This window comes from Athene cunicularia (assembly GCF_003259725.1).
Source record: "Athene cunicularia isolate RWA chromosome 4 unlocalized genomic scaffold, athCun1 chr4_part3, whole genome shotgun sequence".
Lineage (NCBI taxonomy): Eukaryota > Metazoa > Chordata > Aves > Strigiformes > Strigidae > Athene > Athene cunicularia.
Genome location: NW_020799100.1, coordinates 647,679 through 662,863, shown reverse-complemented (window position 1 = coordinate 662,863; position 15,185 = coordinate 647,679). Strand labels below are relative to the sequence as shown.

The following is a 15,185-nucleotide window of genomic DNA, read 5'->3' as shown; positions in this document are numbered from 1 at the left end:
TCCTCCTCCTCCTCCTCCTCGCTGCCGGAGTCCTCATAGAGGCAGAGGGTTGCCTGCACCGGGAAGTTCTCCAGCAGCTTCTCCCCGACGCCGTACAGATAGTCAAAGCACTTGGACTTGGGCCAGAGGAGCCTGTGTGTGGGGCAATGCGGGGTGAGAGCCCCCGCCTGCCCGCTGCCCTTGCTGCCCGCCAGGGCGCTGGCGGCAGGGGGGGACAAACGTACCTGACTGGGTGGTGGAAAGCCGCCAGCGCTTTGTTGGGGCCGCCGTCCCCTGCCGCCTCCCGAGCACAAGCCTGAGGAGACACAGTCGGAGTGGGCCGTGCCCCAGGGCTCCCACTGCCCCCTCTCCCTGGCGCAGCGGCCTCTCTGCCCTGTCGGCGGGGCTGATTCCCACAGGCTGCAGCCAGCATCTCCCTCTGCCCCTCGGTTTCGGTCCTCATGCCCCCACAGAGGAAGCTACAGCAGCGACTCCCCACCAGTGGGCTTTTTGCCAGCATAATCTGCCCCCCGTGCTCAAAAGCTCGTGCCCAGGCTCCGCTAACCCCCTGAGGAATGCCCGCCAGGCCTGGGAACAGGCAGCTCTTTCAGGCCCTCGTGGCGTAGCTGTGCTGGCTGTAGCTGCCCCAGGGAGGTCTGCCTGGCCCTGTCCTGCCCCGGCAAGGCTGGGGGGCTTGTGGGGCAGAGGGGTAACAGCACCAGGGGAGGTGGGCACTGCACTGCCCTGCAACAGGGCCGGGGTTGAAGGAGTCTGGGGCAAGAGGCTGGTTTCCTGCCCCAGCCCTGCCAGCAGGAAACTGGGAGGGACGTGGCAGGAAGTGTAAAACTCACAGTGTCCATCTGCTCCCTCTGACGCCCAGTTTCTTCCTCTGCTCGTAGCAGCCACGGTCTCCATAGAGGCAGGGATCTAAGTGTGGAGAGCAGGTTCAGCGCAACAGCTGCCCACCCTGGCCCGCTCCCCCCTTGCCGTGCTCCCTCCACCGCAGACACCCAGCCTCACAGTCTCGCCTGCCTGGCTCAGCCCCTGTCTGGGTGCGTGGCTGGGGTGCCAGGCATATGTGGGTGCACTTATACCAGATCAGTGCTCCTCACCCTGCTTCAGCCCCCCAGCACCCCTGGGAGCCACTGGCATTGCCCCCGGGCTCTGCACCCTCTCTCCCACCAGCAGCTGCCAGGATCAGAAGGGTCCCCATCAGTGCAGTGACCCACGCAGCCTTCACCCATATCTAGCTGGAGCCTACCCCATCCCACCTCCCATGCACCCTCTGCCCTCCCCACCCTCCCCAGACCCCCCTAGATGTGCAGCACGCAGGTACCTTCCCCCTTGCTCCAGCCCCAGGGCTGGGCAAGCACTGGCCACAGGCACCCGGAGCGCACAGGCAGGCAGGCAACAGGCAGCAGCTTCCATGGTGGTAGGCAACCGTGTCCCCTCTGACGCTGCAGACCCTTGGCAAGGACACTTTTATAGCCCTGGCCCGGCCAGTGGTTTACAAATTCTTCTGGGCAGGGGCAAGGGCAGGGAAGCAAGGGACTGGGGGGGGGCAGGGACAGCAGTCCCTGGGGTGTGAAATTTGTCCCAGTTGTGTAAACAGAGGGTCGGGGGGAGGCTGGGGGCGGAGGGGCTGTGATCTCTGGTGGAAAAGCAAAACACAGAAGGGAAAAGTTAGACACCATTTGTGAGAAAATCCCCAGGGGGTAACAGGGGAGGGCAGAGGCAATTAACGAGGATGATTAAGTGCTCTTTATAGCCATTTGCATAAGGGAGAGGGGAGGTGGGGAAGGGCCAGGGAGTGCTGGGGCAGCACGATGGGCATGAGATGGGGACAGTGCAGTGGCCATGGGATGGGCTGCAGTGGTGGCAAGCACGGAGCAACCAGGAGACAGACAGGTGATGATAGGCATCCGCTGAAGAGAGGGCAGGGAGGGCAGACGGATGGCAGTGGCAGGCACAGGCAGGGCAACGCTCAGATCACCCCAGGGAGCTGCCAGGCCTGTTCCCACACTGTCCACACAGTGGGGAGAACACACGCTCGCCTGTGCTCCCTGCCCTCCTTGGCTTTTTGAGACGTGGACCATAGCAGGAGGTACAGAAAACTTCTTGATACACGGGTGCCAGGCTCTCTCCCTGCTCTCAGCACTGCCACACGTCCTGCCCCTGCCCACTGCTCCTGCCCAAGCGCACCAGGCAAGGTGCTGCTGACAGATAGGTCACCTTCCACTCCCAAGAGGGTTTCAATTTGGGACAGGGAAAGAAAATAGCAAATGGTCCCTGCTGTAGCTCTGCTATCAGCATCCAAACACCCTCATCCAAATGCCAGCAGGACCCTGCTCAGCTCTGAGCACAATTTGTCACAGAGGCCCTCCCTGCCCCTCTCCATCTGTGGCAGCCGGTGAGCAGGAGGGGGCACGGGGCCAGCGCAGCCCTCATTACCGTCTCCATTTGCTCCTCATTTGGGCCAGGAGTCTTACAACAACAAACCCCGGGAAGGACCAGCAGGGCCAGGAGGAGTGAACTGAAAGCTCAAGCTCACCAAGTGGACGCGGGGAGTTCAACCTGCTGTCATTTCACTGCACCTCTAACCCCAGCACGGGTGACGCAGCCTGAAGTGGCACACAGTCACCCGCCAGCCCCCAAGGCTGGCCGAGAAGCTGACAACAAGCTACAGACCTGAGCCACTGAGTCAAACCTGCCCCAATAATTAATAGACAACAAGCAAAACAAGGCTTCGCAGCTCCTCAGTCCTTCCCGACGCTGAAAGGGTTTAATTCTGATTTGCAATAAGCCTCTGATCCAGGCTGAGATTTGCAGGTGGATTTCGCAAAGCTGCAACTAAACAATTCACAGCTCCTGATCCCCCTGCCCTGCCCCAACAAGCCACCTCCAGTCTTGGGTGACCCCCAGCCACGGCCACCTTCGGTCCCGCGTCTCCAGCCGCCTCCGTAAGTACCACAGAGCTCTGGCATGACCCTCCCCTGCCTTTTTGCTGGCACCCCAAGCACCCCAGGTGTTTCTTTTGCAGCAACACCCCTGAGACAGAGCAAGGGGTCTTGGTTAGTGCACGGGAAAGGAGACAGAAAGTTGGGCAGCTTTGATACCAAGTGTTTGAGGTGCCAGTGGGAGGACAGAGAGAGGAGCAGAGGCACTGGGTGGTGGTTGCACTCCCAGCCAGGAGCATTCGCAGGGCGAGAGGCCGCCGGCTCCGGTGTCAGTGTGCTGTGGTGTGGGCTCAGTCCAGTTTCGCAAGATGCTGCGGGAGGGGGAATTTTGAAACAAGGCAGAGGGAAAACAAACCACCCCACTTCACTGCCTCTGCCAAACCCCCCCCGCCTGTGCCCAGGGCTGCAGGCAGGGGATAGCACCAGCAGAAAACCCCCGCCAGCAGCAGCAAACACAAGCTGCACCCCAGTGTGCTCACTTCACCGAGGGACAGGTCACCCTGCTCTTTTGGGGTGCTTCTGGGAGGCATCCCCTAAACACTGCCAGGGTGCTTTGCCCTGGTTGTAATTCTGCCCTCCATGGAACTCCAGGCTCTCCTGGGGTTGCAGGCGTCACTGTCACATGTATCCCTCTCCATCCTTGCCCTCAGTGGCACAGAAAGGCTGACAGTCATGATTCAACCGCAGGTGGGCACATCCCGTTGTCCCACCGGAGCCTCAGCAGCTTGGTGTGGGTGGCAAGTGGCTGCAGATGCCTTGGGTGAACCCTGTGCAGATGGGGATGAGGTGCAATCACCCTTTCTCTCCTGGGGGAGCCTCAGGGCCACCACCTGAAATCACCTCCAGCAGTTCCCAAACAACACGGCACAGCCGTAGCTTTTTGGCTTCCCTGTCTTGGGACATCACAGAACACAAGGGATCCCCAGGACAGGAGATCCCCAGGACACTTTCCCCCCACCAGCAGCCAGCTCTCCATCCCTGCCCGCAGCCCCAGCACAAGGGAGGGCTTTGGCGTCTTTCCCAGGCAGCGCTGCTCTGCCTCTGAAGACTGGCTAGGGAGATAGCGGAGGTGAAAGGGCGCTTGGCGTTCCTCCACAGGCTTGGGTCAATCGTTAATCGGGGAGGGATTGCTTTCCCCTCTTGTAGGTAACCTCTCCTCCCCCCCCAGCTCCCACCCACACGCCGGTGCCCTCACAAAACCAGCATCCCCAGGAGCGGGGTGGAGCTGCGGCACAGGGAGCGGAGCCGCTGGCAGGGCCATGGGAAGGTAAGCGTGTGGGAGCCAGCTGCCAGCAAGCCGGGAGAGAGGCAGTGAGCCCCAGGGAGGTGACAGCCAGCCCCCACCATGGTCTCCATGGGGCTGCAGCTGCTGGGCTATGCCGTGGCCTTCCTGGGCTACATTGGCACGCTGACAGCCACACTGCTGCCCAGCTGGAAGACCAGCTCCTACATCGGCTCCAGCATCGTGACAGCCGTGAGCTTCACCAAGGGGCTGTGGATGGAATGTGCCACATACAGCACGGGCATCACCCAGTGTGACATCTACAGCTCCCTGCTCAACCTGCCCGCCGACATCCAGGCAGCCCAGGCCCTGATGGTGAGCTCCTGTGCCATCTCCTCCCTCGCCTGTCTCCTCACCGTCGTGGGCATGAGGTGCACTGTTTTCAGCCAGGGCTCGCCAGGCAAGGACCGGGTAGCGGTGGCGGGCGGCGCGGTCTTCATCCTTGGGGGGCTGCTCTGCTTCATCCCACTGGTCTGGAACATCCATGTGGTGCTGCGGGATTTCCACAACCCTGTCCTTCCCGACAGCATGAAGTTTGAGCTTGGGGAGGCACTTTACCTGGGCATCATCTCCTCCCTCCTCTCCCTCATCGGTGGCTTCATCCTCTGCACCTCCTGCCCTGCCCGGGATGCAACGGCCACCTACGGAAGCACCTACCAGCCTGGGCTGCTGGCAGGCAAGAGTCACCAGCCCTCTGTCAGCCAGACACAGAAGACCAAGAGTGAGCTCAACTCCTACAACCTGACGGGATACGTGTAACGGCTGCAGGTGGGAGCTGGGCTGGCACCTCTCCTGGCTCCCCAAAGCATCTGGGCTGGCACCAAGGGAGTGTGGTGAGAGGAGAGGACATCTCCCGTGCTCAGCCCTCTCACTCACACACTTGGGGGATGTGACCCCGCTCTTCCTCAGGTATCCCGAGAGCCCGGTGACTGCTCGGAGATCCCATCTGATGGCTTACATCAGTGAAGGACCTTGAACCTTATTTCTCTTCCCTCCTCTGCTCTGCCATCTTGCAGGCAGCCCCTGACACAGCCGGACCCCAGCCTGCAGCCCCAGCGAGCCCCTCTGGATGGAGCTGGGTGCACTTGTGGCCCCAGGGACCAGCCCGCTGGCCACAGAGGCAGCACAGTGGGGTCAGAGGGCCTGCATGGGTCTGGAGTCACTGCCGGGGGGGGTGGGGGGTGGGGGGGTGAGTGCTGGCTGCAAAGTGATGTCGCAATAAATCTGTGTTTCTAGCCAGGCTGTGGCTGAGCTTTCCTCCGACACTGAAGGGCCCTGGCAGCTCCCCGGCAGGGTGGGCTGTGGTGACTGTGCTCGCCTGCACGGCAGGTCCATAATGCAGAGAGTGCCCCCCACCCTTGCTCTGGCCTGCCGTGTCCCACCCCCGCCATGGCTTTTCCACCCAGTAGCCCAGTCTGGAGGGTGGAGTGGGGGTCACTCCCCTGCACGGTTTGTCCCTGGGCACCACGCTGGGAGGTTGCCATGTGCCACCACCGCAAGGGTGCTAGCCAGAGCAAGTGTAGCTCCCCGGGGGCTAACAGCAGGCAACACACGCATCACCACCCCCCACCCCACTCCACCCCAGTCCTGCTCGTTTCTAAAGGTGCAAGTATCACAGGGACTGGAGTGACCACAGCAGAATTTGCTGCCCCTGGGTGCATGTGGTATGTCAAGGTCCTCAGGCAGTGGGGAGAGCCCTGGCATGATCCCATCTCCATCCCAGGGTGCTGGGAGCACCCAGGAGGCAACACAGGCCCAAGAACCCAAGGCAACCACTGGCCACAGCAGAGGCTGTGCACTCCAACACAGAGGGGTCTCACAGGCAGGTCCATAGCCCAGGGGTCCTTGCAGGGACTGTTTTGGGAGAAAAAACGACACCAGCAAGACATTGGTGAGCCGCAAGGGATGGGCGGGCAGGGGTTAAGCCTGCTCCATACGACCATTCAGCAGCGGTGGGATGTGCTGCATGGTTGCAGCCCTGCACAGAAGCAGCAGCGTGACAGCTCCCAACCAGCTGCCGGGGGCACCGGGGGATGCACTGCCTGTGTCAGGGCATGGCAGGAGGAGGAGGTGCAGGCAGCCCAGCCCTACATGTACATTTTAAGCACTGTGCCCCTTCTGACATGCCACCACTGCAGGCAAGATAACCCCTGCGCTGCCGCGCCACAGCACAGACACCTGGGGACCCCCTTACCCTGGCTCCCCATGCTCCGGGGAGCAGGAGGGTTTGGTCTACATGTTGGCCCTTCATAAAGCAATTTAGATTAAGTCCCAGAAAGGAGGGGACCATGTTCCCTGCTCAAATGTCACCACCGTTACCCTTGCACCAGTGAAATCATGTTTGCTGTGGGGTTAACACACTCCTGATAACAGAGAATCACCTTTCTCCCCTCCTCACGGAGCAAGGGGCCACCCGGGGACCCATCCCCAGGGTGACGCTCGGTGGAGGGGACCAGAGTGGATTTCAAGGCAAAAGCCAGTCACCCCCTTTCCATGGCCAAGGGACAAAGCACTGTCTCAGCCCTGAGACGGCTGAGTTACTTAGTGCTACCTTGGGGCAGAGAGCTCTGAGTGCAGAGGATGGAAAACGTGCAAGGGGCTTAGTCTGCCAGCTCCAGCCCCCCAGGAGATGCTGAAAGTTCACTTAAGTCCTTCAGCTATAAATGTTTTGTTTCTGGGCTGGTGACACAGAGAGAAGGTGAGAAAATAGTTGGTACAAGAAGTCACGCCTCCAAAGAGACGGAATTCCTGGGCGCTGCATTCTCACCCCTTGCCTCCCACCCTAGGCTGCGGGGCTGGGTAGCACTGCCTGTGTCTGCGGGCAGAGGCTCCGCTAATTAAACAAGGGGGCATTCAGAACGCTTTGTTCGGAGTTTGATTGCTTCTGGGTTTATTAACACTTTAATTCAAGCAGCAGAAGGAAAGATTTCTGGCTTTAGAGTCAGCTTTTGCACAGCTTTCCCCCAGAGGAGAGGCAGCTGTAACAGGCAGGGGCAGGCAGAGTGAGGAGCTCGAGTTGCAGGGGTGAGGAAGAAACCCCGCTGGGGCCCCTTGCAGTGCCAGACCCCTGTTCTGTGGGTGCAGCATGACAGCTTCACCTGCGGCACTGCAAAGGAGGAGCTGGCAAGCATCACACTGAAAAGTGGACAAGGCTTTCCCCAGCCCCTGCATTAAGTGTGGGTGGGCTCAGGGAGGGGAAGGTTTCTCCCCTCGAGCTTTTCTGGCCTTTAGTTTGAACACACCCAAAGATGTGAAACTTGGCTACAGGGCAAGGCAGGTTGAAAAGGATTTTCTACTTCTCTACCAGCAGGAGTGGAGGACGGGGAAGGGAAGGACAACGGGTGCATGAAGGTGGTAGCAGTGGTTATCTCTGCCTCATGCAATAGTCCCACTCCCCATTATCGATAAGCTGGGTCCTTAAGGGCAGGCTGGATGCAGCCCAGCCCAGGGCCAGAGAGGACAGAGCCCAGACTGCCCCGGAAGCGAGCTCCGCGACAGCGAGCGTGAGCAAGGCGATGGAGCTGAGCCAGCAAGCGCGGCACAGAGCCACCCTGTGGGTCTCCTCTTGCCCCTCACCAGCTCAGCGGGAAAAGCTGAAGGTGTTCTGGGTTTTCCCACAGGAAAGTCAGAGCCCCCGCTCCAGACAGGAGTGGGATGCGAGGGGGACAGGCAGCCAGGGTGAAAGCAGAGGAAAGGTGGGAAGAGGGCTGGGTGGGGAGCAGCTCTCTCCTCTGAGCCCTGGCCTGGAGCCCTCGCTGAGCTCACAGGATGGCATGGTGGAGCAGGGGGCCTTGCAGAGTCCCTCGCTGGAGGGTCAGGCTGCAATGACTAATCCCCCGTCATAAGGAAATGAGTCCTTCCCCTCTCTTCTTCTTGCTCTGGATGGTGCCTCGGATGAAGAAAGGGGGGCAATAAAATACTAAGATTGTCCTTATCTTCAAAAGCAATAGAGGCACTATAAACACCCAGCACAGCCAAACCCACAGCTGCACCTGGGCCAGGGGCTACAGCCTCATCGGATGGTCGTGATACACATGCAGAAAGTCCTGACATTCCAAAGAGGAAACAACACATGGTCATCACCAAGGCCTTTGCAGCCAGCCCTTTCACACTGGGCACCCTCACCCAGCACCCACAGCACCTCTGGTGATGCCCTGACCAAAGCACCCTCCTGTTTCCCTGGCCCAGAAGCGCCCAGCCACTGCCCTGTGCAAGCTGAGCCTCTTTTCCTGCAGAGCACTGGGTAGGGATGCCCAGGGCACAAAAGGGCACAGGTTTGTCCCAGACCCAGCCAGATCCCAGGTCTCCTGCCTCCCTGGAGCCCTCCAGGCAAGCAGAGCTTAGCTCTTTCTGGCATTCCCGACCTGCCTCTCATTCCTGCCTAGCACAGCTGATCTGAAGCAGCAGCAAATAATCCATGCAAGCTCTCTGAGGAGTATCAGGCCAGGTGCTGGGAGAACCTGTCTCTGCCCACAGCCCCTGGGAAATGCTCAGATAGGAGAGGCAGGAGGGGGAAGAAAATTCAGGCCAAATTCCTGATGAGCCAAGGCTCTTGGAAAGAGCCTCCACATTCCTCCACCCTCCTCCCAGTAACAGCACACTCCCAGCTGCCTCCTGCACACCGTGCTGGAGCCTCCCAGCCCCTCAGCAAGCCAGGGCTGGTGTGCAAGAAGACAACCTCTTCCTACCCGTGGCATTACAGCAGCCTTCTCAGGAGCAGCAGAGGATGTACTATGGAGAGGGGCTGCTCTCGAGCACTTCAAATCATGACTCCTGGGCTGGGCTAAGCAACAGCTCAAGTCATGGACTGTGCTGGTGGGCATCTGCGATGCGATCCCCGCCCCAGCCATGCCCCAGGCCCCACTGGATGGCCCTGCTGGTGGTTATCCTCTACCCCAGGAAACAGCCTCAAATGGTTTCACCTCAGAGCATCTATGATGCTCAGCTGACAACTGCACTCACATTTTATCTCCAAAGGTTTCCTGCCCTCCTGAAGCCTTGAGGATCCACACAGTGGGACACAGCCACGAGCCTGTTGGTGCCTGGTTTTAGTGGAAGACATTGGAGGTGAGGGGTAGTGAGAAACCAGCTCCTCTTCCAAAACCACCTTCAGTCAAAGGAAAACTCTGTCCATAAACTCATGGCTTTCCATAACTTTCCTGGAAGAGACCTGTTTAAAGGTGCTTTAAAGGATCTTTTGGTCTTTAAAGAAAGGCATGAAGGAAACAGGGCAGAATGAACTCCATGGCAGTGCAGGGAACAGAGACCTTTGGGTGCACCAGAGGAGATTGCTAGAAAGCACCTTCCTGGCTGGGTTTGAATAGTAGCTCAGAAATCTATAATGAGAGTTATAAAAAGTGTTTTATCTCAGAAAACCATGATACGTGGTGGGGAGGACACAGAGGTTTGATCTTCCAGGCATTACATTAACTTCACAATCAGATTTCTCAGTAATTGAGTCTAATCTATGCTAGAGGAGCTTCAGGTTAGTGATCTCAGCAAACCCAGCATAATATGCAATCTGTAGCAGGGAGCGCAGGTTTTATCAGTAGAACCTACACCAATTCAGCAAGCAAAATAAGCTTTATCAGCAAGACACACTTTTATAGTGGTATATATGGAAGAGCTATGTTTATAGCTCTTCCCAGGATTTTACAGAAGTATTGGTGAAAATAGACTTCATCTCTAGCTATGATCTGCTCTGTAGACCTGGCTTAGAGAATTGAAGAAACATTGTCCTGCACCCTCGGCAGCTACTCTGACAGGTGATGGTTAAACAGCTCCCGTGCTGCATGGAAGAGATAGAGATTGGAGGATCCCAAACGCCTTTACATGGATAAACTGAGTTGCAAGCACATCAGCCAGTCCACAGAGACATCCCAAACAATTCAGTCATCTCCATGCTTGGAGTACACTTGAGGGCACAGAATCACAGAATTCCAGAATCATCTCGGTTGGAAAAGCCCTTGAAACTCCTCCAGTCCAACCATGAACCTCACCCTGACCGTTCCCAACTCCACCAGATCCCTCAGCGCTGGGTCAACCCAGCTGCACCAATACTTTGGCAGCTGCTAACCTGGGTTCATACCTAGAAGATGCTCAGACCCCAGGCACAGCCAAGCCCCTCCAAGCTCTCTGCTGTGCGCTGGGAGTCTGGAAGAAACAAGTCACCCCATAAGAAGAGAAACCAGGGAGGTTTCACCAGCTCTGGGGTTGCCTCTTATCTCTGCTCAGGATTTCAGAGGCAGGGTGTGCTTTGATGAAGCTTTTCCCACACCAGAGAACTAATCTTTCCTCAAGGCAGGTGCCTTTTTTCACAGAACTTACAACACCTCTGTTTCTGGGATGTCCAGCCTGTTAAAAAGGACAAGACCCATGTCACAAACAGCGTGATTGCCTTGAACTCACTTTCCTAGAAAATCTGTCTCTCGAGATTTCTCAGGTCACTGGAGCAAAGTCCCACACGACCAGTTATACCTGGCAGGTACTCCCAAGATCCTTCTGACATGCATTTTCATTACCCAAATTCTTAGCTCTTTTCTGTTGCAGGTGCAGGAGCAATTCCAGCCGTCGGTATTTTCCAAGGTGTGGAGAAGCCCAGGGAGCCTGCAGGCATTACAGAGCCAAGGGCAGACCACAGCCATCGCTGGCTCCGCGACCGTGATGCTCCTGTGCCCTTTGAGCTATTCCAATACAGTTTTACAGGAATGAGGGCACTGCCCTTTGCCTTTGGATTTTCCCCCAGCTGCAGGGGAGGCCAGGCACCACATCTCACAAAGCTTGGGTAGGCGAGGGGGCAATTAACCTCTGATCTCCCCTGCAACTGAATGCTTCCTCATTGGCCTTCTGCTCTTCCCAACCCACCTTTATTTTAATGGTGTTTCCAGACTGCAAGCATGCAGGTCATTTCACCCCAGGCCTGGCCGCTGGCCTGTGCAATGCTGCTCGCTCCATCTCCGTGCAGGCAGAGGAGGCGCAGGCTGCCTGCACCCGGGGAGGATGGCAGGTAAGAGACAGCAGAGGGAAAAAATGATTAGCTCCTTGTTTCAAGGTGAGGAGAACCCGCACTTTAGGATGGGGATGTTCCTCAGAAAGGGGAAGGGTATTTCTGCTGCAAAGCAAAGCCCCTGGAAGGAGAAAGCGGCTCCCAGCACAAAGTCCCTGGAGCTCATCCCCAGAGAGCAAGACATGAAGAACTGCTGCTGCCAGGCGCCTGTTAACACACGTTAAATTCCCAGCTCCCCGGGCAGAGCTGGATACAGCAGACCTGTCTCTGTAGCTGACATCCTAGGGCCTGCTCACAAACAAGGGTCTTGCTGTGAGTCAGGGCCTCCTTCCCAAAACTGAACATCCCCTGTCCCAGATGTGCTAGGGGACTGGCAGCCCATGTAAGCCCCAGGGGCTGATTTCTGGCTTGTAAGTCCACAACTGAAAATAGCTAAATTTTACCACACAGGTCACAGGCAGATGCAGCTAATCCATCCAACTTCAGTACTTCTGGCTGAGTAAAAGCCTCAGGGGAAAAAAACCAAATATCTAGGGCAAAACACACTGTAAAGGCAGCCCAGTCTTATACAAAGAGACAAGTTTATCATCAGTTGTCCCTGAGTGCAGCTGCCCTTTCCCATGGGAGGTCTTTGCAAAGCAGAGGGAGGCTGCTCACAGAATGCAGCACTAAGGCTCCCAGTTCACCAGTGGGATGAAGAGCTACGCTCCCGCAGCAGCACGAGCCCAGGGGAAACACAGCACTGTTCTGCTCAGGCCCCGCGCACCGCCCGCCTGCTCCCGCACACCTCTGTCCTGCGTCAGCTGGGGCAGAGCTAGTGTTCACCAGAAGCTGGGAGGGTGCATGGCCAGGACAGCTGGCCCAAAACAGCCCAGGGGGGGTTCAGTACCAAATGACGTCACACCCAGTATGTAACTGGGGAAGCTGGCCGTGGGGTGGAGGGATCGTGGCTTGGGAACGGGCTAGGTATCTGGTGCCAGGTAATGAGCAACTGCATTGGGCACCACTCACTTTTATACTCTTTTATTGGTATTATTATTATTATTATTATTATTATTATTATTATCATCATCATCATCATCATCACAGAATCACAGAATCACAGAATCACCTAGGTTGGAAAAGACCTCAAAGAACATCCAGTCCAACCACTGACAGTTCCCAGCTCCACCAGATCCCTCAGTGCTGGCTCAGCCCGACTCTTCAACCCCTCCAGGGATGGGGAATCCCCCCCTGCCCTGGGCAGCCCATTCCAATGCCCAACAGCCCCTTCTGCACAGAAATCCTTCCTCAGAGCCAGCCTGACCCTGACCTGGGCAGCTTGAGGCCATTCCCTCGGGGCCTGGCGCTGGGTCCTTGGCTCCAGAGACTCATCCCCCCTCTCTGCACCCTCCGGTCAGGGAGTTGCAGAGGGCCAGGAGGTCTCCCCTCAGCCTCCTCTTCTCCAGACTGAACCCCCCAGTTCCCTCAGCCTCTCCCCAGCAGACCTGTGCTCCAGACCCTGCCCCAGCTCCATTGCCCTTCTATGGACACACTCGAGTCATTCAATGGCCTTTTTGGGGTGAGGGGCCCAAAACTGTACCCACTCATCGAGGTGCAGCCTCACCAATGCCAAGTACTCCCCTGTCCCTGCTGGCCACGCTATTTCTGATACAAGCCAGAATGCCATTGGCCTTCTTGGCCACCTGGGCACATTGCTGGCTCATGTGCACCTGGCTGTCATCAACACCCCCAGGTCCCTCTCTGACTGGCTAAAATTATTATTTCTTCTCTCCTTTTGTTGTCCTATTAAACTCTCCTTATCTCAGTCCATGAGTTTTTACCTTTGTCTTCTGATCCTACTCCCCGTCCCACTGCCAGGGGATGGGGGAAGGAGCAAGCAAGTGGCCACATGGTGCTTAAGTTGTTGGCTGGGCCTTAACCACAACAACCTCTCACTCAGCACTGGGAAGCAAGGGCAGGACAGGCTGGTTTTCCCCAGCCCCCAGCTTTGCTAGGGCTGCTGGCTACAGCCCCAGGACTTCATGGGGACAGCACAGTACTGACAGGGAGGATGGAGAGAGCTCTGGGAGGAGAAAGCTTTGCCAAACAGCCTTATCTGAGAAGCTTTTCTGACCTCCTCACCTGCAATAAGTATTTATCTCCACTACACAACTTAATCCCCCCAAACAACTATGGCATCAAGCTTCTGGCACAGGAACTGTTGAGTGAGCTTTGAAAGATGCAGGAGAGAAGTGCCAAGTTTCAAAACCAGCTACCTTGATACCAGCTTATCTAAGGAAAATTAATAGCTGCACTCTTTGCCAAGTTACATCCATTTAGGAAACACTCCATCACAGAACCGCTTTGTGTGTTATTTCTTTACACGAAGGAAAACAAATCAGCTCAAGAAACGTCAAAAGACCCACGTACTGCTGTAAGGAGCATGTATTTTGCTGTGCTGGCAATGCAAGACACAGAGAGGTGAGAGTATGAAGCCTGCTAACTGTTCACAAGCCGTTAAATGCTTCCATAGGCTCACGGATCTCTGCCAGTTGATGCTTGCATCAAAGCTGCCCTTTTCTCACCACCTTCTCGTTCAGCAAAGCCCATTCCTATCACTAACGCCTGAGCGTCTGTTTTCTGTACATCACACAAATATGTTCTCCTTTCCCGGGATGGCAGGAATTAACTAGGAGGGGCTCTGAGCAGCACAGGCTGTGCCACAGCTCCCTCCCAGAGACAGGGTCTAGCCCCAGGGCTCTGCACATGACATGACAAACATTGAGGATGTCTGTGAATAACCTTCTAAATAAATAAGGTCAAGTAGTATTAGGGATAAAATTCAGCTCCCAGAGCTAGTTCTAATGGGGTGGAATAAACAAGACACAAAGAGGAGCAGCAGCAGCTAAGATTACTAGCTCAACACATATGTGCTGTGAAGAGCATTGAGATCAACCCTGAAGGAGGTGTGGACATTTCCTGCTTTAGAAGCAGCTTTGGAGAAGAAAATAAAGGTCTGTCTCTTCTCCTGCCCAGATGCTTCAAAGGGTGACTGACCTTCAGGATAAAGCTTTCTAGCACGATCAGAAGCATGACAGATCCCCAAGATCACTGACTATTTTGCCCCCAGAAACCATGTTTCATGCAACTATAAAAACTAATGCAAGTATCCCAAACACTGTTAAAGTAAAACTTCAACTCATTGAATCCTGGTGCAGAGTCAGTCTCATCAACAGCTCTACTGAAAATTAAATGTGATGGGGCTGTAGTCCTGTGGCTTGAGGACCAGCTGGTGAGATGTCAAAAGCAAAAAACAAAGCATGAATGGAGATAAGAAATACTACCTTCAAAACATGAATGGAGGGAGATAAGGGAGCTACCTTCAAGCTGAAGTGTTACCACCCGCAGTACTGACCTGAAAACACAGCTGAAAACACAGCACAATCTGAAAATGTCAAGAGGGGTCACATAAACAGGTCTGAGATCTAGAAATACGAGCTGAAAACAAAAACAGGATTCAGCCAGATAGGAAATCAGGAAAGGTAAACCAGAGACAGTACCTACAGACCACAGAAAAAAACACAGTTGTATAGATATGTCCTTTCTATCTCCACTAGCAACAGCGAAAGTAACTTATGTGGTAATGTAAGTCCAGCCATGGGGGAAAGGACGTGGCAAAGTCCTTACCACGCAGGCTAGGGCACTCTCTGTCCACATAACTGTGTTGCTCAACTCTGACTTTCAGGCAACACATACTACACATGTTTGGTGATACCACCTAAGCCACTGGTTTCTGTCACATGGTTTCATGTCTTTCCAGGATAAATGAAGTGTTTGAGTCAAGGGAGCAATGCTGTGCTGGCCACCCACGTACCCTCTCCTCCATACACACCATCTGGGCAAGAGAATGTGCTTCAGGAAGGACAGTGAATGCATTACTCTAAGGTGGGGTTTCTCCTCAGCACCTTTAAGCCAGTCC

The 15,185-nt window shown here is 55.9% G+C and overlaps 1 protein-coding gene across 3 annotated transcripts in view; it reads left to right on the top strand.

The window, feature by feature from the left end:
- Nucleotides 1-5,463, top strand: part of CLDN2 (claudin 2) — a 5,819-nt gene extending 356 nt beyond the window's left edge. The window contains exons 2-3 of one of the 3 annotated variants that reach the window (XM_026848546.1): nt 2,460-2,939; nt 4,083-5,463. In XM_026848546.1, coding sequence (XP_026704347.1) covers nt 4,282-4,977 — 696 coding nt within the window. In that variant the 5' untranslated portion in view covers nt 2,460-2,939; nt 4,083-4,281 and the 3' untranslated portion in view covers nt 4,978-5,463. Of the gene's footprint in view, nt 1-1,786; nt 2,940-4,082 lie in introns of those variants that run through there. The other 2 variants (XM_026848547.1, XM_026848545.1) reach the window with 2 other exon arrangements.
- Nucleotides 5,464-15,185: the final 9,722 nt, after the last annotated feature.